Source organism: Castor canadensis, chromosome 9 (genome assembly GCF_047511655.1).
Source record: "Castor canadensis chromosome 9, mCasCan1.hap1v2, whole genome shotgun sequence".
NCBI lineage: Eukaryota > Metazoa > Chordata > Mammalia > Rodentia > Castoridae > Castor > Castor canadensis.
The window spans coordinates 90,713,359-90,740,570 of NC_133394.1; the positions used below are offsets into that span (position 1 = coordinate 90,713,359).

Genomic DNA, 27,212 nt, shown 5'->3' on the forward strand with positions numbered 1-27,212 from the left:
TTATTGTACTTGGGGTACATTGTGACATTTACAAAAGTTCTTACAATATATCAAACTTGAATTTACCCTTTATTTTTTTTTCAGTATCAGGGCTTGAACTCAGGGCCTACACTTTGGGCCACCCCACCAGCCCTTTTTGTGTTAGGTATTTTCAAGATAGGGTCTCGTGAACTATTTGCCCTGGCTGTTTTCGAACCGTGTTCCTCCTGATCTCTGTCTCCTGAGAAGCTAGGATTACAGGTGTCAGCCACCGGTGCCTGGCCTACCCTCTTTTTTAAAAAAAAATTTTTTTTAAGTTGCTATTGAATAGGTCTCCCCTTCCACCCCAAGCATCTAGTTTTTAACAAGATAGCATTAAATTAAATCAAATTTATGTTTCACTATGGTCAAATCAGTAATGCTACTTACAATATATCATAAAAATTTTGGTTAGAAAGTATACTGATAATCATCTTATAATGTTCTTGTTTTACATTAGTTTTGAGAACCTGAACTGTTAAAAATATACTCCATTAAGTAGAAAAATCTACAAATAAAAATAACAGAACTTTTGGCCACGAGATGTAACTCAGTGGTAGAGCACTTGCCTAACATGGACAAGGCCCTGAGTTTGGCTACCAGTTTCCTTACACCTCACCCCTCTCCCCCACCAGAAAAGAAAAACAACAGAGCTTCTACTTTGAGAGTAGAATCTTCAAATAATAACTAATCAAAAGATGGTAATTGTGGGAAACAAGTCTCTTTTCCTCTCCATTTTGCACTTTTTTTTTTCTCATCCCATTCCTAACTCATTTCTAACTCTTCACATCAGCCCTACCACAATCCCTTAACCAGACACACCAAGAAACTGAAGTGTATTCAATATTTATTCAATATTTTAAAATATTAAAACTTCAGTTAAGCAGTTCAACTTATTTCAGAATATATAAAAAGGTAGTAAAAGAGCCTAATGGATAAAAGAATGGTTAAGAAAGCCTAAGGTGCCAAGTGTGGTAATGCATGCCTGTGCTCTCTGGAGGCTGAAGCAGGAGGATCCTGAGTTAGGCAAACAGACCTAAATTGCCACTTACTTGACCTCACACAAGTCTGTCTCCTCATCTGTAAAATGGGAATACCACTTCCTCATTGAATCACTGGGGATGAAATGAGAGGATATAATGCATAAGATATAAGTAGGCAATCAATCAAAGATAAATGCTACTATTGTTTTATAGTAATGTTACCACTGTATTTTATAAAGGCCCAGAATTTAAATTTTCCAGTGGGAAAAAGTTTAGTAGTATAGTGGCTGTTCATAGCTATTTGGACATACTAGACAATTAAAATTGCAAAAACAACTTGGGAGACATACAGTGAGCTGTCAAAATTTTCCGCACAAATTAGGTGTTATTAAAACTTGCACCTACACTATTGTTACCATTATTACCATACTATTATTTCAGAAAAGAAAAAGCATTTGAACACTACCTAAAAAGTAGAAGACAGTCTTAGCGAAATTCGTTCCCAAGAAAGGAGGACACTTGGTAATTACATCACAACATAATCCTTACCTTTCTTCATTTTCTTCACCTACTCATAAACACGTAAGGATCAAACTACAGCTGGTGGAGTGGTTCAAGAGGTAAGAGCGCCTACCTAGCAATTTTAAGGCCCTGAGTTCAAACCCCAGTGTTGCCAAAAAATAAATAAAGATAAGAGGATCAAACTAGCCTGTAACTCTCACTTGATGAAAGACACATTAACTTCTTAGCCTGATTTTTTTGTCCATAAGAGTTTTTCTAGCTTCCTCATGGAATGTTCATTCAACAAGCACTAAACAAACACCTATTATGCCAATAAGCAGAGTAACTCAAGAGGAAATAGTATTTATATAGAAGTATGATAAAAACATAATAATTATTACAAAATATGTATCATTACAATTTGATTCCTATGGAAAAATTCACCCACACATTTTTTTTTAATTGTTGTGCTGGGTGTAGGTACATTGTAGCATTTGCAAAGATTCTTACAATGCATCAAATATATCATACTTGAATTTCCTCCCTCCCCTGATTACTGGAAGTTTCAATAGGTATTTTTGCATTTAAATACATGTGTATACATTGTTTGCATATTCATCCTCCTATCCCTTCCCCCCCGCCAGGCAGAACCTATTCCACAGTTTTATATAAGAAAAAACAAGGGGGGAGAAATGACCCAAACATTGTATGCACATATAAATAAAAGAAAAAAATTTTTTTAATCAAAAACTAAAATAAATAAATAAATAAAAAGAAAAAACAAAGGATAAAATGAGAAACATGACGTTTTGCTAGTTTGAGATAACGATAGTTACACGGGGAGTATCCCTGTGTTGTTCCCATGCATGTGTATTACAGCTCCAATTGATTTGTCTCTTCAGCCCTCTTCACTCCTCTCTAGTTCGCTTCCCATGCTGGCCCCGGCCAGTTTAAGATTACTATATTCATTCCTGTACAGTGAGCAAATAAATCACATTCAAGTTTTGGGTTTCGGTCACTTGTCCTTATCCTTCCCTTCAACAGCCTCCCCTTAGTGTGATCTGTGTCCCATAAAAATGCTGCATTTGTTTTAAGTCTACAACCTGCATATGAGGGAGCACATGTGCCTTTTGGACTTCTGAGCCTGGCTAACTTCACTTAAAGTGATATTTTCCAGTTCCATCCATTTACCTTCTAATGACAAAATTCCATTCTTCTTTGTGGTTGAGTAAAATTCCATTGTGCATAAATACCACATTTTCTTAATCCATTCATCAGTAGTGGGGCATCTTGGCTGTTTCCATAACTTGGCTATTGTGAATAGTGCTACAATAAACATGGGTGTGCAGGTGCCTTTGCTATAACCTGACTCACATTCCTTTGGGTATATCCATAGGGGTGGTATTGCTAGATCATATGGCAGATGTACTTCTAGTTTTTTAAGGAGCCTCCATAGTGTTTTCCATAGTGGTTGTACTAGTTTACATTCCCACCAGCAGTGTGTGAAGGTTCCTTTTCCCCCCGCAACATCTGGGCCCTCTATTCTGTTCCACTAGTCTTCTTATCTGTTTTTGTGCCAGTACCATCTGCTTTTATTGCTATGGCTCTGTAGTATAGTTTGAACTCAGGTATTGTGATACCTCTAACACTGCTCTTTTTGCTGAGTATTGCCCTGGCTACTAGTGGTCTTTTGTGTTCCCAAATGAACTTTAGGGTAGATTTTTCAATCTCTGTGATGAATGTCATTGGGATTTTGATAGGAATTGCACTGAACATGTAGATTGCTTTTGGTAGTATTGCCATTTTTACTATGTTGATTCTGCCAATCCATGAGCATGGGAGATCTTTGCATCTTCTGTAATCTTTGATTTCTTTCTTCAATGGTTTGTAGTTTTCCTTGTAGAGGTCATTTACATTCATTGTCTCATTCCTGACTTTAGGGGAAATGGTTTCTGTTTTTCCCCATTAAGTGTGATGTTGGCTACAGGTTTGTCATATATAACCTTCATTATTTTTTTTTTCATTTTTCTTTTATTATTCATATGTGCATACAAGGCTTGGTTCATTTCTCCCCCTGCCCCCACCCCCTCCCTTACCACCCACTCCGCCCCCTCCCTCTCCCCCCGCTCAATACCCAGCAGAAACTATTTTGCCCTTATCTCTAATTTTGTTGTAGAGAGAGTATAAGCAATAATAGGAAGGAACAAGGGTTTTTGCTGGTTGAGATAAGGATAGCTATACAGGGCATTGACTCGCATTGATTTCCTGTGCGTGGGTGTTACCTTCTAGGTTAATTCTTTTTGATCTAACCTTTTCTCTAGTACCTGTTCCCCTTTTCCTATTGGCCTCAGTTGCTTTAAGGTATCTGATTTAGTTTCTCTGTGTTAAGGGCAACAAATGCTAGCTAGTTTTTTAGGTGTCTTACCTATCCTCACCCCTCCCTTGTGTGCTCTCGCTTTTATCATGTGCTCATAGTCCAATCCCCTTGTTGTGTTTGCCCTTGATCTAATGTCCACATATGAGGGAGAACATACGATTTTTGGTTTTTTGAGCCAGGCTAACCTCACTCAGAATGATGCTCTCCAATTCCATCCATTTACCAGCGAATGATAACATTTCGTTCTTCTTCATGGCTGCATAAAATTCCATTGTGTATAGATACCACATTTTCTTAATCCATTCGTCAGTGGTGGGGCATCTTGGCTGTTTCCATAACTTGGCTATTGTGAATAGTGCCGCAATAAACATGGATGTGCAGGTGCCTCTGGAGTAACAGTCTTTTGGGTATATCCCCAAGTGGTATTGCTGGATCAAATGGTAGATCGATGTCCAGCTTTTTAAGTAGCCTCCAAATTTTTTTCCAGAGTGGTTGTACTAGTCTACATTCCCACCAACAGTGTAAGAGTAACCTTCATTATTTTGAAGTACATTCTGTACATTCCTTCTACTGCTACTTTCATCAAAATCTTTATCATGAAATGGTGTTGAATTTTACTGAGGGCTTTTTCTGCATCTATTGAGATGATCAGGTGTCTTTTGTCTCTGCTTCTGTTAATACGCTGTGTTATATTTAGTGATTTGCATATGTTGAACTATCCCTGCATTACTGGGATGAACCCGACTTGGTCATGGTGAATAATCTTTCAGATATGTTGTTGGATTTGGTCTGTCATTATTTTCTTGAGAATTTTTGCATCAATATTCATTAAGGAAATTGGCCTGTAGTTCTCTTTGTTGGATGTGTCCTTGTCTGTTTTGGGATGAGTGTAATACCAGCTTCATAGAATGAGTTGGACAGTGTTCCATCCCTTTCTATCTCGTGGAAAAGTTTAAGGAGTGTTGGTATTAGTTCTTCTTTAAAGGTCTGGTAGAATTCAGTGGAGAATCCACCAGGTCCTAGACTTTTCTTTTTGGGGAGACTCTTTATTGCTGCTTCAACTTCATTGCATGTTATAGGCCTGTTTAGGTGATTAATATCCTCTTGGTTCAGTTTTGGATGGTCGCACATATCTAGAAATTTGTTCATTTCTTCTAGATTTTCCAACTTATTTGAAAACAGATTCTCAAAGTAGTCCCTGATGATTTACTGGATTGCCTTTCACCCACACATTTTAATGGCTTAGGCATTTTCTATATTTAAGCTATCACAAATGTTATTCAGAATTCCTGAGAATAAACATTTTCTGAATTTTCTGTTTTGTTTTAAAGTCATGACTATTATTCTCAGCCTTGTGAGAATTGAAGGTGTTACTAGTCCCTCAGATGCTATGGTTTCCAAAGGAAAATTGTTATGTTAGAAATGGCCTCTATATCTATATTCTACCGATATGTAAAATATGGATGCTAAGGAAGAAAATGTGACAGGACTTAAAAGATAGGTTCAGACACAGAGAAAATTTTTTTCTATTTTTGAGATTGCTGTAAGAATGCTTGGTGTTAAAATTCACTTTCAAGAGTGATCAAGAAATCACAAGACACTACACGTAGATATTATGCAGTTTTATAATTGTATCTGTTTTGTTAATCCACTGAAAAAAATTTCAAAATTCAACATGATCAGGCAGCTTCTTTGTTACTTTCTTTGGTTTCGACTTCTTTAGGCAACAATGGATCAGTCTTTAGTAGCAAACCTTCACTTGTTGAACTACGAAGAAAAGCACGAACTACAAAGGGACCTGGAAAAAAACATAAGAATTGACTTTGATTTTATCCCACTGATTCCTAAGGAGCAAATGCAAACACATGATGGAAAACCTTTCAGGATTCATGTCACATATTCACTTGGAAGGTACTATATTACTGAAGTAATATTTGAAATTGTAACAAAGGGAAGATAGTTTCATTTTTAGAGTAGAAGACAAACTAAGTACTAGCGATTTATCCTTGAAGCTGCATGCTCACTGATAATTCATTTCTATTTCTCAGAAGATGATCACCTAGAATTTATTTTATTGCAGAGTCAACAGTAAAGGAGCAGGTGGTGATATTTACAATTGATGGAAAGACTCTAAATATTTATTTAAAACAGCACAGATGCTACCTTTGTATTACCAGTCAGTAAAATTCTCTAAAAATTAAAAAGCCTTTCCTAAGAACAATGTTAAGGGGCTTCATTTAAAATGGCATAAAGAGAATAATAACACTGCTGAGAGGATTTTCTGTCTCAGAAGAGCCTATACTGCAATCAAAGTGCTTCATGGAATGTAAGAAGTCATTCCCATACAATTACTAAGTATTATGGCCATACATGGGACAAAATAAAACTAACAAATAAGGTATTTAATAAACACTTCCAAGGAGGTGAAAAGTAGCTTAAGATTTGTTTTAATTATTAACATGGTTGTAAAATTAAACCTGACAAACTCCTATCATGGTAAATGTATAAATGAACATCCACTTAAATGCAATGGATCCTTGCTTGGCTTTAAACATTGACAAGTCTGTCTAACGAAGGGATCTGAACAGCATATGCAATGATAAAGGTGCTGGACTAGCCTGTGTTCTAGCCAACTACACGGCTGGCACATCTTGATCAAGTTTAGTGTTTCTCCACGAATCACCCTGTTTATAAGAAGTGACTCTCATCACATGACAAAAATGGCCTTCACACTTTCCTAAAATAAGTAAGATTAAGAAAGCCAGCTGCTAGTGTCTGGGATGAAGGGAATGATCTACTTTAAAATATCACTTCATATCACTATCGCAAGCAGTTAACTTTTCTGTCAAATCTTTTCAGATTTAATGGCTGAAATAATGTGGGAATTTATAAAGGTTTCAGGATAGATCCCTTATTAATAATAAGGCAGTCCCTCTTTAAAACCTGACATTAATAATAGGAATCCTTCACAGAATTAAAAATTTATTTATTTAACTTCTGGAAATACTGCCGCTATTATACTTGTCAACTTGTTTTCTTGATATTTCATATTTTTAAAAGTATCACAGGACTATAAGGAAATCTGTCTGCAAGTCACTTACCCAAATTCAACGGTCTATGTCTACAAACTTCATTAATAACTGCTTGCAGATTGGCAGCAATCTGGTCACTTGACATATTCAACTGAAAGAAAAGGATATTCACAACATTAATAATGGGAAAGTGAAAAGAAATACAATCTGGTTAATTCTGGAAAGCTGTTTTTCAAATATTCACTTAATGCAACTATCAAGTAAGAGAAAAAAACCGTTAACTCTGCATTTAGAATATTACATTTAGGTGTCAAGATTTAATTACCTTGTAGAATATATTATGGCAAAATGTTTTGAAGTTATTACACTTTAGGCTCATTGAATTTCAAATATTTGCCCCCAAACATATCTTGGATACACTAACCATTCCCCCTACCCATTCCAACACATTATGTTTCCTTTTGAAATTATTAATGGGTTTCCTTATAAGAGATCCTCCTGATCTCTGCCACCCACATAGCTGGGATTACAGGCATGTGCTACCATGCCCCAGCTTTCCCCTTACATGCTTTACGTTTAAAAGGGGGGGAGGAGGGCTAAGGGTACTAACATGTGCCCTCATTATCCTTCAGTGCTCTCTTAATTCTTCACTTTATGACAACTTGTTATTCTCTCTATTACCAACTGAAGTGACCATCTACAGCTCTAATAAGTTCTTTAACCCTTTGTTGAAGACCTATGGCAACCTTAAATTTGGAAAATAAAAGGAAAAGCAACAAGACCAACATATTGTTTTTAAAACAAACCTGGCCTGTATTGTTAGACTATATACACTAAATTTCTATTTTTGTAAGTATACTTTTTGTGGTCCTAAATTATGATTCTTATAGTAAGGTCAAACAGCACCACATACTTTAGAAATGCAAAACAATGGGGGGAGAAATAAACCAAGCCTTGTATGCACATATGAATAATAAAAGAAAAATGAAAAAAAATAAAATAAAATAAAATCCCCACTGTTAATGTCAAATAAATGGAGACAATGATTAAAAAAAAAAAAAAGAAATGCAAAACAATTATGCTTCCTGAAACTTTCATTATTAGGATACTTTCAGTGATTTTAAATTTTCTTTTTTGGAAGGTTGCTGGGAATTGAACCCAGGGCCTCAATGGACTCTGTCACCATTAAACTGTACTCTTAGCCCCTTAAGGTTTTTAAAATACAAAAATGTTTAAAAACAGTTTACATTGTTCTATCCTTTTAAATACTGTGCAAAATTATGGGAAAAGTTACATATTTTATGGGAATTACTATGATTATTTAGTTGGCTTCTGATAATAATCAGTACTGAGTGTTCATTAGTTTTATCAAAACTTGCATAGGAAATTTGAGCTGATCCTACCTCAGGAAACAAAACTTGCAAGCTTCTCAGCTACTCTGCATTTCTGATAGTGTTTTCCTATGCAGTAACATTTTGGGGTCTTAGGAAAGACCTTTGTTTGAGGGGAAATTATTATCTGCTAGCACAGTATATGATTTGGACAGCAGGAAACAGGGATTGGCTTGACTCTGAAGGAATATTCATAATTGACTACATAAGATCACAATACTATTTACGTTTAGCTAAAGTAACTGTCTACTGCAGAACAAAATAGTTATTTCTCATTCTGTAGCACAGATGTTCTGAAGAAAAGACTGCTGTTGACTGACTCCTACTTTCTGTTTAACATTCCTATGGAAGATTTTTACCAAACATGTTAGGGTAAGGGCTCAGTGGATACAGGTGAACTTTGCCTCTACCTCTTTGCTTTAACTTTCAGATATTCCCTTTTCCATATAAAGGATCTTTAAACAACATTCCTTCTTATGAAGCCAGCTTCTGTCACTATAGTGTTCTGATAGTCTATAGATGACTGGTCACCTCTAACTGGAAATTGCAGAGAGGACTGCTGCTTTAGATAAGTACTTTTTAAATCACCTGACCTCCAAACTCCCTTCTAAATACAATAGTCTAAGATTATAGAAAATGTGGCTTAGCAGACGTCTTCTGCAGATGGACTAATACTCTTAGCCTCATGGCTCTTAACATACTAAACCAAGAAAAGAAAGGTTATCTGCATGCCTCCTATGGAATAACTAGCAATAATGACAATAATTGACAACACAACTCCATTTATGGAGTACATATTATGGTTCAGCTCTAAGATCTACATATTCTCATTCATTTCTCCCAAGAACTTTATAGGTAGTTATTCTTATTGTCCCTCACGTATAATTAGAAACTGAGACCTAGAAAACTTCATCTTATCCAAGAAAACATACATGGTAAGGAGTGGCCCAGCAGCCATGTGTATGAGCTCTTGGGCAGACAAACATTGATGTAAACTTTACTCTCACCCTGAACCTAGCTATAACATGTTGGCAATCCTTACGAAAAATGAAGTATCAGTTGTTTGAAAAACACAGATGACTTTGTTGTAAACTAAGGGGAAGAAAAAGGAAACTATGCGAGACCACTCAAAAGGAAAAGAATATTCACTCAAGAGGGAAATATATTCACTTAGATTTCAACTCATTGTCAAGCAACTTGCTGGGAATTAGAAATAGAAAAACGAGTAAGATACAAACATTGCCCTCAAGGAGCTTATAATCTAGTCACTAAAATACAGCATGACAGGTGACTCTCTAATTAGATGAACAAGTGCTATAAGGGCACAGAGAAAAGGCTTCACAAAGGTGATATTTAAGTTGAGTATTAAAAGGAAAAAGAGTTTCAAAGGCCAAAGATGATCTTCCAGGTAGAGGGGCCAGCATGAGGCAATATGAAAATGAGGTGGATCGGGGGTATGAGGCAGTGCATTATATATAAAGAAGAGGCACAACTAGAAGATGGGATTTGAGTGCACATGCACAGACCACTTTGCATGATACAGGTCACACAGAGATGGAGAACCACCCTGTGTGCGGAAGGCAGGTGGTACTAACAGGGGCTGTGGAGCCAGTGTCATCACAACTCCTAACTTGTCAAAAACAGCTACAAATCTGGATATGTATCCAGATTTGGATCCAGTTTTTAAATCCTAATTCAATGAAACAAAACAGAACCACTATTTGGGCCCAACAAAATAAGTGTAGGGGTCAAATTCACCCTGTAAACTGCCAATCTGTAATGGTGGTTGTAAGGTTGGCCCACTAAAAATATCAGGAAATACTAAATTTGAACCTGAGAAGTGATTTGGGACTAGATGCAAAGGGATTTATGTGCAAAGGTTTTAGGATATATTCTGTTAGCAGTGAAGAACTATTTAATGTTTCTAAGCAGATACTAGTTTATCTGGTATGTTTTAGGAAGAATTTTAGAAAAATGGTATAAAACAGGAGTTGGCATATTTCTTTGTAAATATTTGTAAAGTAAGAATTTTACACTTTGCAGGCCAAGTGGGCTCTGTTACAACTACTCATCTCTGCTGTTGTAGCACAAAAGAAGCAACAGACAATACATAAATGATTGAGTGCAGCTGTGTTCCATCAAAACTTTACAAAAGCAGGTAGAGGGCTGGATTTGACCCACAGCCCACAGTTTATTGACCTATGGAGTAGAAAACACATTGAAGATGCTTAAGGAAATGAATTTTGCAAGCACAAGCAACCACTATTTTTTTGCTAAAGGAAAAACGCTTTTTGTTTCATGTTGTTTTATTTTATTTAAAAGAAAGGTTTTCGGGGTGCTGATAGACTTTTAGTTTATTACTAGTACCTACTATGCAGATGAGGCAAAATACATGTTTTTTCAGGTTAAGAATTACACTGCCACTTAAAAATAACAGTAGGAAAAATGCTTGGCAATAGTTTCAACAGCTAATGTAAATTTTACATATGCATCTGAAATACTTTTCTTTAGGACTGATAACAAGGCCCAAACCTGAAAATAAAAAACGCAAATGTAATATCCTATGTACTTAAAACAAAAAAACAATTATGGCCACCAAAAAGGTCCTACTATAATCCATAACTACTCCTAGCAAAAACAGAAGCCAAGATAGGTGGTAAGACTCCGAGGGACTCATGTGTAGAGACAGAAGGGCACCTGCAAGAAGGGGAGACCGACTGGGGACGTGCAATTCAAAGGACATGAAGCTAGTAAGAGACGCCAGAAAAGTAGCACTAATCACAACAGCGAACACAAACGCGCACAGGTAAGCTGAGGCACTGGCCTTTTCCCTCTATTTTCCTTCCTAGGCCTCTATTCCAGAGCAGTTAGGCCTGCTCTAGAGGCAAAATACCTGAGAAATGAGTACTCCAAAGTCTAAAAACCCTCTCTACTTCAGGTCACAAGAGTCATAAAATCCTGGTAAAATCCTGGCTCCAAACAGGGCAAGGGAAGTCTTTGGCCATGAGATTAGAGCGCTGAACTAGATTGTCTACACTTTTAATTATTAACAACCATGGAAGCTAGAAGATCTAGCTAACAGGCCTATGCCTGACAGAGAAGGGAAGTAGTACTAGACATGGCTAGAAACACAGAATGGAAAAAGGTATTTCATGTTTTTACTTCACTAAATTCAGACTTTTCAGTAAATAGTTACATCTTTACATACAGGCAGAGAATGCACTCTGTGTATATTAGAGTCTGGACTGATGTTCACAGGAGCAATGTTCATGAGTAATTTCAGTCTAAATGCCTAGCAAAAAGAGTAAGGTTGAATAAACTATGAGACATCCACACAACAGGCTATAAAACAGCTATTAAAATGATACAAGAATTTTAATGACATGGGAAAGTATTTAAGATAAGGAAAAAGAATACAAAATTCAACATATAACAGCAATTACATATACAGAAAATGTATGCATAGAAAAAGAATGATGATGAAAAGTAAAAAAATGTTACCAATGATTACAGGAATTTTGAATTATTATTATATTATTCAGTACTTTCCAAATATTTTATTATGTGCATCTATTATTAAGCCATAAAAATTAGTTTCAGTTTGGCACTGACAATCATAAATCCAAGGCCGAGGGTGTAGCTCAAGGGTATAACACTTACCTAGAATGTGTGAGGCCCTGCATTCAATCCCCAGCACCACCAAAAATTAAATAAATACCATCACAAAACCAGTCCTTTTAAGATGTCATATAAATTATGTGGTATACTTTATTTCTTCAAAAGAAGCAAAGCAAGATAAGACTTATCCTCACTGTTGGCACTGAGAGATGGCTTGTAGCCTCACCTGATACTGCCATGGCTCATAACAGGCGAATTAGATTGTTACATGTTTTCATACTTTTTTATTTCTAAATTTTTATTAGGATATATTCATGATATGGGGGGAGTCATAGTAGCAATTCTGATTAAGAGGTTAGACTTACGTACATTAGTTACATTGCCCTCATCATCTCTCCTGCTCAGCCCCTACCCCACCCCACTTAAAGCAATTGCGAGAGGTTTTCTAGTTCTGTTTTCATATAGGTATATGAAGTCCATCTGCCATATACTGTCACCTTAATCTCCTTAGTTCATGTTTTCATATTTTTTATCATTTTTAAAGTGAAAGATAATAAAACTAACCCGGGGCTGTACTTTCATGAATTTTAACTCATGTATACATCTGAGTTACATAACCACACCAATACAGGATATAGAACCTCCCCCAAAAAACTCCCTCTTGTGACCTCCTGCAGGCACATACACCGTCCACACACTCTTAACCCCTGGCAAGCACTAATCTGTCACTAGGGTTCTGTTTTCAAAAATGTCATGGAAATAGAAACACAGTATGTAATCCATTTAACAGTAGCTCCCCACTTCCCTTTGCCCATCCCTTGGCAAGTAACATTCTACTCTCTGTCTCTATGAATTTCACTCCTCTAAGTATGTCATAAAAATGGAAACATACATTTTTCCCTTTTATATTAGCTTACTTCACTTAACATAATGTCTTTAAGATTCAAACATGCTACAGCACAAGTCAGGCTTCTTTCTTAAGCCTGGCATTCCATTCTTGACATATGTCACCCTTTCCTTACCTGCTCTCTGCTGACAAACACTTGGGGTTATTTCCCCCTTTTGGCCATTTTATATGCTATGAACATGGATATACACATATCTGTTTGGGTTTTTGCTTTCAGTTCTTTTGGAATTTGAAATGGAAGTGTAATTGCTGGATTGTGTGGTGATTTTGTTTCATTTTTCAAGGAATTGTCATACAGTTTTCATTATACATTCCCGCCAGCAATACATAAGAGTTACAATTGCACCACATTGTCACCACTACTTTTTATTTTATATATATTTAGTTATTTTGATAATAGCTATCCCAAATGGCATGAAGTGGTATTTCGCTTGTTTTAAATTTGCACTTTCCTCATGGCTTAATGTTGAGTATCTTTTCATTTGTTTACTGGCCACTATTTGTCTCCTTTGGGGAGATGTGAGCTCAGATGCTCATTTTAAAACTGAGTCACTAAAAACAACAACAACAACAAAAACTGAGTCACTTTTTATTACTGAGTTGTAAGAGTTCTCTATATATTCTAAAATATGAGCCATATATATAGTTTACAAATATTTTCTCCTTTGTACTGCTGATAGTGTCCTTTGATGCATAGATTTTTTAAATCTTGATGAAATCCAATTTCTTTTTTTCTTTCTTTTATTGTCTGTGCTTTCAATATCAGTATGTAGCTTCTGAGATCTATCTAGATGACTGTCTATCAACAACTCATACTTTTTTATTGTTGAGTAGTATGTCATTGTATAATTGTACCAGAGATATTTTTAAGAACCCTTCACATGCAGAACAAATGGGTTTTATCAGCTTTTAATGATTATCAATATAGATTGGGCATCACTAATCCAAAAATATAAAATCCAAAGTGCTCCAATAGTTGCAATTTTTGAGTGATGACATGAATGATGCTTTAAAAGTCTAAGATTTTGGAATTTCAGATTAAGGTAAAGTTTATGAAAATATTCCAATATCTGCAAAAATATAGTATCTGGAACACGTCTGGTCCTAAGCATTTCAGGTACAGGATACTTGACTTATACTATAAACATATGTGCTCAGATATTTGTGTGAATATGAGTTTCCATTTTACTTTAAAAGTTTTATATCTGTGGGTGAAATCCTAGAGCTAAATTGCTAGGCTATGCTGTCAATGTTGTAACTAACATTTATAAGATACCACCAGACTGTTTGGTACAGTGGCTGCACTACTTTGCACTCCTCAATGCATGACAGTCTTGTCTCTCCACAATCTTGCTGCTATATTTTTAAGTAATTTTCTGTATAAAACACACTTCCTCCTTTCCTTCTGCAATTCCAATTATATGAAAATTTGGTACTTTGTCATTGTCCCGTGGGCTCTCCCATTTTTTTTTTTTTGAGTTTTGATTTTTCTGTTTTTCAGACTAAAAAATTTCTAAGATCCACCAAATTCTCTGACTCTTCCCTCTGTCATCTCCTTTGAATTCATCTACAGGAGTCCATAAAACAACATTTTGAGATCACTTCCGCAAGTTCTCCCCTTTCCTTGATTACACAGTAATTTCTAGTTCCCCTGGACTCTCCTCTTTCAGGGATCTGCCCAGACTTTATTTGCCCTGTTCAGATACTTACTTTCTGCAACTGGTCCTCCACTGGGGACCAATCAGCAGGACAGAGAGAGAGGAAAAAAGCCAAGGTGCTATACCTCAGCCTCTTATGACCATAACTCTTCAATTCAGATAGGAAGGTACCCCTCCTTCAAAATTCTAGATATCTATGTCCTCCTCTACTCTGATTACTGTTATAAGGAGACAAGCCTGGGACTGAAGGGCTTCTCCTTCCTGTACTGAGACCAGGACAGGTGACAATGGAGGGGACAAATGGCAAACTCACCACCAGTTTGGTGGTACTTTAAATTCTGGTCTTCTTCCCCAAGCTGCTACTATTTACTTTTCAGAGTCCTCAACCAGCTGCTCCATACAGTCTGTCTGGGCTTTATAGGGGCTGCACTCAATGGAGAGTCAGGGTATACTACGATGATGCCATCTCACCTAGAATGGGAGCCTCCCAGACTTACATGTTTCTATTTTAGAATTGTCCTTTTACATTTTCTGTAAAAGGACAGATAGTAAATGTTTTAAACTTTAAGGGTAACATAAGATTCTTCTTCTGTTTTTAAAAATAAAATCCTTTAACAGAGCATTGTAAGCTCACAGGCCATAATAAAACAGACCACAGAGCTATTATTTACCACTCTCTGTTTTAGAAGACACTATGTCTACAACTATCGGAAAACTCATTCATTCAGACAAGTTGTGGTATGAGTTATGTCTTACATCACTTTTAAAAATTAGTATTTTTACCAAGATCTGCAACAGGAAAAGAAAGATGCTCATAGGTAAAAGGGACCAGTTTTTACTACTGCTTATAATAACACTGTTTGCTTATGTCTAACTTTGTGTCCATGTTTACTAATTTATAATAGGGCCCTATAGATGTTGGAATATCTACTATGAATGCTATACTAATAAGTGTTATTTAGATTTGATACTAATAACTCACAGGGAATTACCTTTTAGATTCATTCAACGTCTCCTGGCACTTGGATAAAGAAGGAATTCCATAAAAGTTATCACACTTTCATTGGGTTTGAAAATAAAGATAACAAAAGAAAGCTGTGTGTGCAGTATGCCAATGACTATTTATTAACAAATGAGTTGCCAAACTACTACATTTGTATCTTTCATCAAGTGTTACTTGATCACTACATTTTTGAGTTCACACAGTGGATTAATAAGAAAAGCTAGTTATTTCTCTCAAATGGTACGGTTTTCTTTATGCTATTATTTGTATCTGATAAAAGGAGTCATTTTTTTAATTTCCAAAAGTTCTGGGAAATAATCATGTGATTTCATGACACTACAGGTGAGAAAAGTAGAAATGATAATAAACTATGTAATAAAATATTATTCTAATATTCTTTCCAGTAAGAACACTGCAAAAATCCAAGCAAAGAATGTAACATAAAATATAAGAATGGTTAAGTATACATCTCAAGGGTAGTGCTGGCACATAATGGATTCTGGATAATATTAGCTTTTCCTCTTTCTTAGTCCCATGACTTGGAGATCTAAGATCTACTGCCAACTTACTTCCTTTTTTATTTCCTCATTTTATAATTCCTTCAATTACGACACGGTACACTGAAAATAATACAGCAACTGAGAAGTCAATCATTAACTGGAAGGAATGAGGGAAAAGGAGGGGAAGTGGCAGTGAGCCATGAGCTAGGAGGGTGATGCCCTTTATCCAGCTATTGTTTCTACCTAATCAATTTAAGAAATATTCATCACTAACCACTATTTTCAACTTATAGACCAAATTGTCTCAAAATAAAACCTCAAATTCCATATTCTGTACTATCCACATCTTGTGTAACTGAAGTCCAACACATTCACTTTTCCAGTTCTAACATGTTCACTAAAACTGGGGACTCTGATTTCAACACAAGATTTTACTATGTTATTTATATTCTCCTGCCCTGAATTTGTTTTAGATATAATATACCACACCCTTATCAGCTTGCCTCAAAAACAACTCACTATGACACAAGCAAAGCACAGTGAAACTCACCTATGAATAGAGCATGTCTATAACATCTAAAAAAAAGGAGAGAGCACATTAAAGTTACTGCCTCCATATTAAGTAGTTCAAAGCTCCAAATTTATACTTGAAACCCAGACAAGAAACACTAGTTGAATCAGGTCTTGGCATGATTTGTTATAAACATAGATTTGAGTTGTCCTGCCCTTTTATTTTTTTCCTTTTTTAGAAAATAAGCTTTATTAAAGGGCTACAGCTGTAGCTCCATCCATACTGAACACTGCCCTGGGTCTGATCCCCAGTACCGCAAACAAGACAAAACAAAAAACCTCACTGTCACCAATAGATCATCCAAACTAAAAAAATCAACAAAGAAACTTTAGAACCGACTGACACTATAGATAAAATGGACTTACTAGAAATTTAGAGAATATTCCACCCAGAATATATATTCTTCTAAGCAACACATGGAACTTTTTCCAAAATAGATCACAGTTTAGGACATAAAGCAAGTCTTAACAAATATAAGAAAATTTAAATAACTTTTTGTATTTTATCACACCATAATGGTAAAACTAGAAATCAATAATAAGAGAAACTACAGAAAATATTCTAACACATGGAGACTGAACAATTCAGTTTTGAATTGGGTTATTGAAGAAGGGGGGGAGAAATTCATAGAGGCAAATGAGAATAAAAACACAACTCACCAGAAACTTTAAGACACATCAAAGGCAATGCTAAGAGAAAAGCTTATAGCCATAAGTGCCTACATTGGAAAATAAAGAAATTTCAAATAAATAACAATACATTGCAAGCTATTACAAAAACAAGAATAAGCCAAACCTAAAAGTAGTCGATGGAGAGAAATAATTAAGATCAGGGCAAAATTAGTGAAATGGAGACTAAAAGAACAATACAAGTAATCAATGAAATAAACAGTTGGTTCTTTGGAAAGACAAACAAGACTGATAAACCTTTAGCAAAATAAACTAAAAGAAAGAGGGAGAAGACCCAAATTAAAAAGAAATAGAAGCCAGGTGCTAGTGGCTCATGCCTGTAATCCTAGCTACTCAGGAGGCAGATATCAGGAGGATTGTGGTTAGAAGCTAACCTGGCCAAGTAGTTCCACGAGACCCTATCTCGAAAAATCCTTCACAAAAATAGAGCTGGGCTGGTGGAGTGGCTCAAGGTGAAAGCCCTGAGTTGAAGCCCCAGTACTGCAAAAAAGAAAAACAAAAAGCCAAAAACCAAAAAAAACAAAACAAAATCTAATGTTATCTTGCTCCTGAAAAGTGAAAAGAATGAGAGATGGAAAAGGGGACATCACAACAAATAGCAAGGAAATCCAGAGGATTTTTAGGGAATACTTAGAAAACCTATATTCTTCTTATAGACTAGAAAATCCAGAAGAAATGGATAAATTTCTAGAAGCATATGGTCTACTAAAACTGAGTCAAGAGAATCTAAATCACTTAAACTAGAACAAGTAATGAAATTGAAGGAGTAATAAAGAGTCTCCCAACAAAGAAAAGCCCCAGGGCCAGATGGATTCAATGCTGATTCTACCAGCGCTTTAAAGAACTAACACCAATGATTCTCAAACTATTCCATAAAACACAAAAGGAAGGAATACTACAAACTCATTCTATAAAGTCAGTATCACCCTGATACCAAAACTGGATTAAAGACATGACAAAAAGAGGAAATTATACACCTGTTTCCCCAATGAGCATAGACATAAAACAAGACACTAGAACTTTCTCAAAAGAAGAAATTCAAATGGCCAGAAAACACATGAAAAAATGCTCACCATCTCTAGCAATAAAGGAAATGCAAATTAAAACCACACTAAGATTCCACCTCACCCCTGTTAGAATAGCCATCATCAGCAACACCACCAACAACAGGTGTTGGCGAGGATGCGGGGAAAAAGGAACCCTCTTACACTGTTGGTGGGAATGTAGACTAGTACAACCACTCTGGAAAAAAATTTGGAGGCTACTTAAAAAGCTGGACATCGATCTACCATTTGATCCAGCAATACCACTCTTGGGGATATACCCAAAAGACTGTTACTCCAGAGGCACCTGCACATCCATGTTTATTGCGGCACTATTCACAATAGCCAAGTTATGGAAACAGCCAAGATGCCCCACCACTGACGAATGGATTAAGAAAATGTGGTATCTATACACAATGGAATTTTATGCAGCCATGAAGAAGAACGAAATGTTATCATTCGCTGGTAAATGGATGGAATTGGAGAACATCATTCTGAGTGAGGTTAGCCTGGCTCAAAAAACCAAAAATCGTATGTTCTCCCTCATATGTGGACATTAGATCAAGGGCAAACACAACAAGGGGATTGGACTATGAGCACATGATAAAAGCGAGAGCACACAAGGGAGGGGTGAGGATAGGTAAGACACCTAAAAAACTAGCTAGCATTTGTTGCCCTTAACGCAGAGAAACTAAAGCAGATACCTTAAAGCAACTGAGGCCAATAGGAAAAGGGGACCAGGTACTAGAGAAAAGGTTATATTAAAAAGAATTAACCTAGAAGGTAACACCCACGCACAGGAAATCAATGTGAGTCAATGCCCTGTATAGCTATCTTTATCTCAACCAGCAAAACCCCTTGTTCCTTCCTATTATTGCTTATACTCTCTCTACAACAAAATTAGAGATAAGGGCAAAATAGTTTCTGCTGGGTATTGAGGGGGGGAGCGGGAGGGGGTGGAGTGGGTGGTAAGGGAGGGGGTGGGGGCAGGGGGGAGAAATAAACCAAGCCTTGTATGCACATATGAATAATAAAAGAAAAATGAAAAAAAAAAAAAACAAAAAAACAAGACACTCACAAACTGAACATGATCAAGATGGTTTCGTTCCTTAGAGAAATGAGGAATGAAAGGGAATGCACCTAAATATAAATGATAAACCTACAGCCAATATTGTCCTAAATGGGGAAAAACTAAAACCAAGTCTTCTAAAGTCAGGAATGAGACAAGGGGGTCCACTCTCTCCATTCTTACTTAATGTAGTGCTAGAATTCTTAGCCAGAGGATAAAGGCAAGAGAAAGAAATAAAAGGATACAGTCAAATTATACCTATTTGTAGTAGTAAGATCTATATTTACAGGACCCTAAAGACCACCAAAAAGTTATTAGATCTGATAAACACTTTCAGCTAAGTAGCAGGATAGAAATCAACAAAAAAAATCAGTAGCTTTGGGCTGGCAGAGTGGCTCAAGTGGTAGAACCCCTGCCTAGCCAGTGTGAGGCCCTGAGTTCAAATATCAGTACCAAAAAAAAAAAAAAGTAGCTTTTCTGTATACCAATAACAAACAGGCTAAGAAAGAAATTAAGAAAACAAACTCACTCACAAAAGCTTCAAAAATATTAAATACCTATGAATAAACCTAACTAACAAAGTGAAAGACCTCTACCATAAAAACTGTAAACAAAGACAGCTGAAGATGGAAAGATCTCCTGTGTTAATGAATTAGCATAATTAATTTTGTGAAAAAGGCTATACTACTGAAAGCAATCAATGCAATACCCTTTAAAATCCCAATATCATTCTTCAAAGAAATAGAAAAGTCAATCTTAAACTTCATTTGGAACCTGCTGAAACTTTTTTAAGAAGTGGGTAGGAGAAATGATGGGAAGTCATAAAGGGGGTGAATTTGATAGGGGTACACCGTATGAATATAAGGAAATATCACAATCTTTGTACAACTAAAATATGCCAACAAAAATGGAAAAAATAAAAGAATTATACCAACGGGAAAGAAATATATGAATTTATTCTGAAAAAATCTATTAATAGTTTACTTGATGTGAGGCATCCTGCTGGTGCTTTGAACTATGCCATTTTCAGTGCATAGCCTGATTTATCCACATTTTTGTTCAAAATCTTATGAAGCAATTTTATATAGTGTTAGTTAATTACAGGTATATATTAAATATCCACTATGTTCCCATATAGGGCTGGTTCTATGGATGCAATGGTTAGTCTTTTGTTCAGCCATTTCACATATCATCAGTGTAAGAACCACGTCAATGGAGAGTCATCGTTGCCAAACTTCTCATTAAAATTGTGCTTTTAAGTGGGAAAAAAAAGGAGAGAAAAAGCAAGCTTAGATTTGACTGACCTATATTACATTGTTTATAGGTTCTTAAAATCTAGATACTTATATGATTGTAAAAGAGCTAAAGTTTTGTTTCTTCTTCAATGTTATGACACCTTAAAATGTCAAAACTAAGTTAGTAAATAAATGTTTATATACTATATTTTAAAAAGATGTTCTTCATAATTCCAATCATAGCTGGTGAAGTTTTTCTAACTCTCATTCACAATTATTCAAGATTTTATGTTCTACTTACGTATTAATAAAATGTAACAAGTTTTTAAACTAAAAAAAAACAAGTAACATCCATATTTTAAAAGTAGACAGTTTCATAACAAAACTTTAACTTTTGTTATTAAGTTGATTTTATAGTACAGGAGTAGGAACCTGTTCTGTGATATAAGAACATAAATGGGGAAAGTAGGTCTCTACTTGCTCACAGGAGGAATCAATGCTTCATAGTAAACTGACTGATGCTACTACTTTTTATTTATTTATTTATTCATTCATATGTGCATACAATGTTTGGGTCATTTCTCCCCACTTCCGACAACCCCCTACTTTACCTCCCCAACCCCTCACTACCAGGCAGAAACTATTTTGCCCTTATCTCTAATTTTGTTGAAGAGAGAGTATAAGCAATAATAGGAAGGAACAAGCGTTTTTGCTAGTTGAGATAAGCATAGCTATACAGGGAGTTGACTCGCATTGATTTCCTGTGCATGTGTGTTCCCTTCTAAATTAATTCTTCTCGAACTAACCTTTTCTCTAGTTCCTGGTCCCCTTCTCCTATTGGCCTCTGTCACTTTAAAGTTTCTACATTAGTTTCTCTGCATTGAGGGCAACAAATGCTATCTAGCATTTTAGGTGTCTTACCTATCCTCATACTTCCTTTGTGTGCTCTTGCTTTATCATGTGCTCATAGTCCAATCCCCTTGTGTTTGCCCTTGATCTAATGTCCGCATATGAGGGAGAACATATGATTTTTGGTCTTTTGGGCCAGGCTAACCTCACTCAGAATTATGTTCTCCAGTTCCACCCATTTACTTGCGAATGGTAACATTTCATTCTTCTTCATGGCTGCATAAAATTCCATTGTGTATAGATACCACATTTTCTTAATCCATTCATCAGTAGTGGGGCATCTTGGCTGTTTCCATAACTTGGCTTTGTGAATAGTGCTGCAATAAACATGGGTGTGCAAGTGCCTCTGGAGTAACCTGTGTCACAGTCTTTTGGGTATATCCCCAGTATTAAGATTGCTGGATCATATGGCAGATCAATGTTTAGATTTTTAAGTAGCCTCCAAATCTTTTTCCAGAGTGGTTATACTAGTTTGCATTCCCACCAGCAGTGTGAAAGGGTTCCTTTTTCCCCCGCATCCTCGCCAACACCTGTTGTTAGTGGTGTTGCTAATGATGGCTATTCTAACAGGGGTGAGGTGGAATCTTAGTGTGGTTTTAATTTGCATTTCCTTTATTGCTAGAGATGGTGAGCATTTTTCCATTTGTTTTTTGGCCATTTGAATTTCTTCTTCTGAGAAAGTTCTGTTTAGTTCACTTGCCTGTTTATTGGTTCATTAATTTGGGGAGAATTTAGTTTTTTGAGTTCCCTATGCATTCTGGTTATCAGTCCTTTGTCTGATGTGTAGCTGGCAAATATTTTCTCCCACTCTGTGGGTGTTCTCTTCAGTTTAGAGACCATTTCTTTTGTTGAGCAGAAGCTTTTTAGTTTTATGAAGTCCCATTTATCTATGCTATCTCTTAGTTGCTGAGCTGATACTAATTTAGAATTAGTAATAATTCACAGACCATACCAAATGTTTTAAAAGTTTCAAGACATAGTGAATAAAGTAAATACGATTATAGTAAAACATTAAAACATATTTATAAATCCACTCTTTAAAGTATGTTAGAAACATTTTAATATAAATAGCTGATTTGTTAACTAAATGGCAATTATTAATTCAAGTAACATCTATACCAAGCAACATTATTATATTCTATAATCAAAATTAATTAAGTTGCTTGTCATTGAAAAGTTATTCTGTGATATACACTGCACTCTACTTCATACTAATTTTCCTATACAATTAACTCTAATGGCTGGTGGAGTGGCTCAAGTGCTAGAGCACCTGCCTAGCAAGCATGAGGCCCTGAGTTCAAACCCCAGTAATGCCAAAAAAACCAACCAAACAAAAAATTAACTCCATTTTTCACATCTTTCTTACATGTTGGTACATGAGCTAGAAAAAAGTAAGAGAATAAAACAGGAGAAAAAAAAAGGAGCAAGGAAGTAGAAATAAAAGGGCTGGGGACCTGGCTCAAGTGGTAGAGCGCCTACCTAGTAAACACAAGGCCCTTAATTCAAACCCTAGTACTGCAAAAGAAAGGAAAAGAAAAATTTTCAAAATCTTTGAAAAGGAGAGAGAGAGGCAAAGAAAAAATGAGAGAGACGGGAAAAAAGGAAACCTGAAAATAAGCATCAAAAACCAAACTGTAAGTTGTAATAATTATTTTGAATAGTGTTTAACAATTTTCAGAGAGTACTGGAAATGAATAACTACCTCTTCATCCAGAGATAGAAAGAGAGTAAAGATATCATGAATGTTCTAAACAGGAAGGAAAAAATTGTGCAGCTGGTTCAAATGTCTTAGTATTCATACTAACCTTGAACTGAACCTCTTCTAATCTCCTCCTGCTTAGAAAATGAACCCTTGCTGTCCATTCTCAGAGAGTCAAGTCAAGGAACAGTGGTAGTGGTGGTGGGATAAAGGATTCATTTAGAATACATGCATTCACTTTATCTTTCTGTTCTGTTTCCTTAACTCCTGATTTCTCTGTCTTCCTGGCATTGTCTTTGGTGTTGTTACTGTCCCTATACTGTGTGCAATTAAGTATTTTCTAGCTTGTAATAATAACAATGGTAATATTTAGAATGGAAGGGTGAGCTGAGATGGAAAGCAAGAAGTTAAAGAAAAGGAGAAAACAAATACACAGACAAGAGGGAGAAAGCAGAACAAGGTTTCAGACAAGAAAGTTTAAAGGTATAAACAGGGAGCGTTAGTGTACTAATTGACTGTAAGCTGGTCCATGTCTTCCCAAGTCAGCGACGGCAACTGGCGGCCCGGGGGCCCTCCTTGTTTCTCCGTTTCACGTGAAGTGGAGATTCTCTGTGCCGGCTGGAGGTGTGGAGGGGTCAAAGTTATGCCTCTTCTCAGTGATTATGCCTGCAAAGTGTGTCTCCGGTGTCTCTGCAAGATTTCAGTATAGGAGGCTCGCTTTCTGCTTCCTCCCTCTAGCCGCCATCTTGGAATGCCCCCTGATTTCTCAGTCTAGAGACCAGATGCTGTAATCTTCCTAGTCAACTGATGTACACTATCCACATGTCTGTCCCATGAAGGCAGGGATTGTTGTCTACCTCGTTGATGGATATACCACTATTATGTGACAAAGTAAGCACTCAATAAATATTCACTGAATGAATGAATGTATTCCTAATGAAAAACAACCACTTACTCAAGAAAAATGTATACATAAATACTCTACATACAATTTAAGGAGGTTCACAAAATCTTTAAGTCCACTGTTAGCCTCACACAGGTATCCTGAGGTTAAGAACTGCTGAACAAAAGGCTTTTCTAATAAAATAAAAGCAAGTTGGTACTGTTATTATGTAGAACCATTCAGAAATATATTACCAATAGCATAGATAAATGGGACCTCACAAAACTAAAAAGCTTCTGCTCATCAAAAAAAATGGTCTCTAAACTGAAGAGAATACCCACAGAGTGAGAAAAAATATTTGCCAGCTACACATCAGACAAAGGACTGATAACCAGAATATATAGGGAACTTAAAAAACTAAATTCTCCCAAAACTAATGAACCAATAAAGAAATGGGCAAGTGAACTAAACAGAACTTTCTCAAAAGAAGAAATTCAAATGGCAAAAAAACACATGAAAAAATGCTCACCATCTCTAGCAATAAAGGAAATGCAAATTAAAACCACACTAAGATTCCACCTCACCCCTGTTAGAATAGCCATCATTAGCAACACCACTAACAACAGGTGTTGGCGAGGATGCGGGGGAAAAAGGAACCCTTTCACACTGCTGGTGGGAATGCAAACTAGTATAACCACTCTGGAAAAAGATTTGGAGGCTACTTAAAAATCTAAACATTGATCTGCCATATGATCCAGCAATCCTAATACTGGGGATATACCCAAAAGACTGTGACACAGGTTACTCCAGAGGCACTTGCACACCCATGTTTATTGCAGCACTATTCACAACAGCCAAGTTATGGAAACAACCAAGATGCCTCACCACTGATGAATGGATTAAGAAAATGTGGTATCTATACACAATGGAATTTTATGCAGCCATGAAGAAGAACGAAATGTTATCATTCGCTGGTAAATGGATGGAATTGGAGAACATCATTCTGAGTGAGGTTAGCCTGGCCCAAAAGACCAAAAATCGTTATGTTCTCCCTCATATGCGGACATTAGATCAAGGGCAAACACAAGAAGGGGATTGGACTTTGAGCACATGATAAAAGCGAGAGCACATAAGGGAGGGGTGAGGATAGGTAAGACGCCTAAAAAAACAGCTAGCATTTGTTGCCCTTAACGCAGAGTAACTAAAGTAGATACCTTAAAAGCAACAGAGGCCAACAGGAATAGGGGACCAGGAACTAGAGAAAAGGTGAGATCAAAAAGAATTAACCTAGAAGGTAACACACACGCACAGGAAATTAATGTGAGTCAACTCCCTGTATAGCTATCCTTATCTCAACCAGCAAAAACCCTTGTTCCTTCCTATTATTGCTTATACTCTCTCTTCAACAAAATTAGAGATAAGGGCAAAATAGTTTCTGCTGGGTATTGAGGGGGTGGGGGGGGAGAGGAAGGGTGAGGAGTGAGTAGTTAGGGAGGGGGTGGGGGCAGAGGGGAGAAATGACCCAAGCCTTGTATGCACATATGAATAATAAAACAATTAAAAAAAAAAAAAAGCTATCCAGGGTTAAATAGCAAAACCCTGTCTCAGAAAACCAAAAAAGAAAAAGAAAAGTAAACTCTCCTAAACACTTCAGTAATTAACAGTTTTGCATTATGTAATCATGGTCAAGCAACATAGTGATAATAGTGAAAAAACTATCTTATAAATGAAACAATAATTATTTTGCCATGTAAGTCAGAGAAATCTTAGTTCTTCCTTGTACTTGATATATTATTATTTCCTATCACTTTTCACAGTAAAACAAATGTTTCAATGGGCTATTAGAAAATGGTGGATTCTGCACCAATCTACCCTACTAAAGCAAGTCAAGTGGGCACAAGAAAGGTTTAAAAATGGGGACCAGATTCTCTGATGTGATAAATGCACAGTGGAATGTTAAATCTACTCTCTTTAGTGTTTTTAAGACCATGAGATACATTTGATATATTGTACAAACTTTTGTAAATGTACCCCCACCCAACACAACAATAAAAAATAGACCATGAGAAAAAAAATAAATATATTGCCAATAAAATGCACAATTCTATGTTCTATGTCAAAATAGTCTTATTATGTAGTTAATATTGTTCTTAGATTATTTTCAGCATGTACTTCAAGGATATTTTAGTTTGTTCTACTACCTAGGAGAGAAATATTTCAAGCTCTTTCCTTCAGCCTTCATACTTGCTTCCTCTCCAAAGAATACCTTTTTTCCAGATAGCTCCACAATTTCTCCTCTTACATTATTCAGCCTCCACTCAAATGTCACTTTCTTAGAGACCTTCTCTGACCAAATCTGTCTAAAACAAACATGTGTGCACACACACACAATTTTGTCTCCTTAAGTAAATTCATTTTTATATGTATATTTTCTATATTCTTAACTAGAAAGCAAACCATTTGAGGGCATGGACTTTTGGGTTTACTCGTGGCAATATATCCCCACAATTAAGAAGTTTTTGACACTTAGTAGGCATCTATAATATGCTTATGTATGTACTTTATGACAGAATACTAAAAAAGTGACAAGCATTAAAAGAGGTGCCAGCACATGGAGGCCTACTAAAAAGAGTGTTTCACTAGTTTTAGTGTGGTACTAAGCTAAATTACTAAGTCATGGCAGGGAAAGGGGTAGTATGATGACAGTAAGAGCAAAATAACAGAAAGGAAGAAAGTTTGTTTTGGATATAACAAAGGTTTGTGTTATTTAGCAGAACCCAGACTTTCCTGTGCTTGCATATGAACTTTTTAATAAAAAAAAAAATCATACCCCAGGTGCTATCACAGCCAGGTGCCTCAGCTTAGCAGTTCTGCTTTTTTGAGGGACAGAGCCTAACTAGCGTTAATAAGGCTTTATGAAGCAGTACACTCCAAGAAATGTGTAGCTTCATTTTACTTTCTTACCTGAAATGTTGCCAGTATGAGTCAATTTCTCTATAGATTTCCTTTTGAAAGGTCCTTGAACACAAGAATGCCAATGTTTTTGTTGATTGGTTGGGGTGTTTTTGTTTTTTGGTGGTACTGGGGTTTGATCTCAAGGCTGTGCACTTGCTAGGTAGAGGCTGT

General features: G+C 36.2%; 1 protein-coding gene across 4 annotated transcripts in view; it reads right to left on the reverse strand.

The window, feature by feature from the left end:
* Window positions 1-5,486: 5,486 nt before the first annotated feature.
* The window catches only part of Mrpl1 (mitochondrial ribosomal protein L1), an 80,082-nt gene continuing 58,356 nt past the window's right edge, over window positions 5,487-27,212 (reverse strand). For all 4 annotated transcript variants that reach the window (XM_074041928.1, XM_074041926.1, XM_074041927.1 and 1 more), the window contains exons 8-9: window positions 6,981-7,062; window positions 5,487-5,677 (exon numbers count right to left, since the gene is read on the reverse strand). In XM_074041928.1, the coding sequence (XP_073898029.1) occupies window positions 5,559-5,677; window positions 6,981-7,062 (201 nt within the window). In that variant the 3' untranslated portion in view covers window positions 5,487-5,558. The remainder of the gene's footprint in view (window positions 5,678-6,980; window positions 7,063-27,212) is intronic.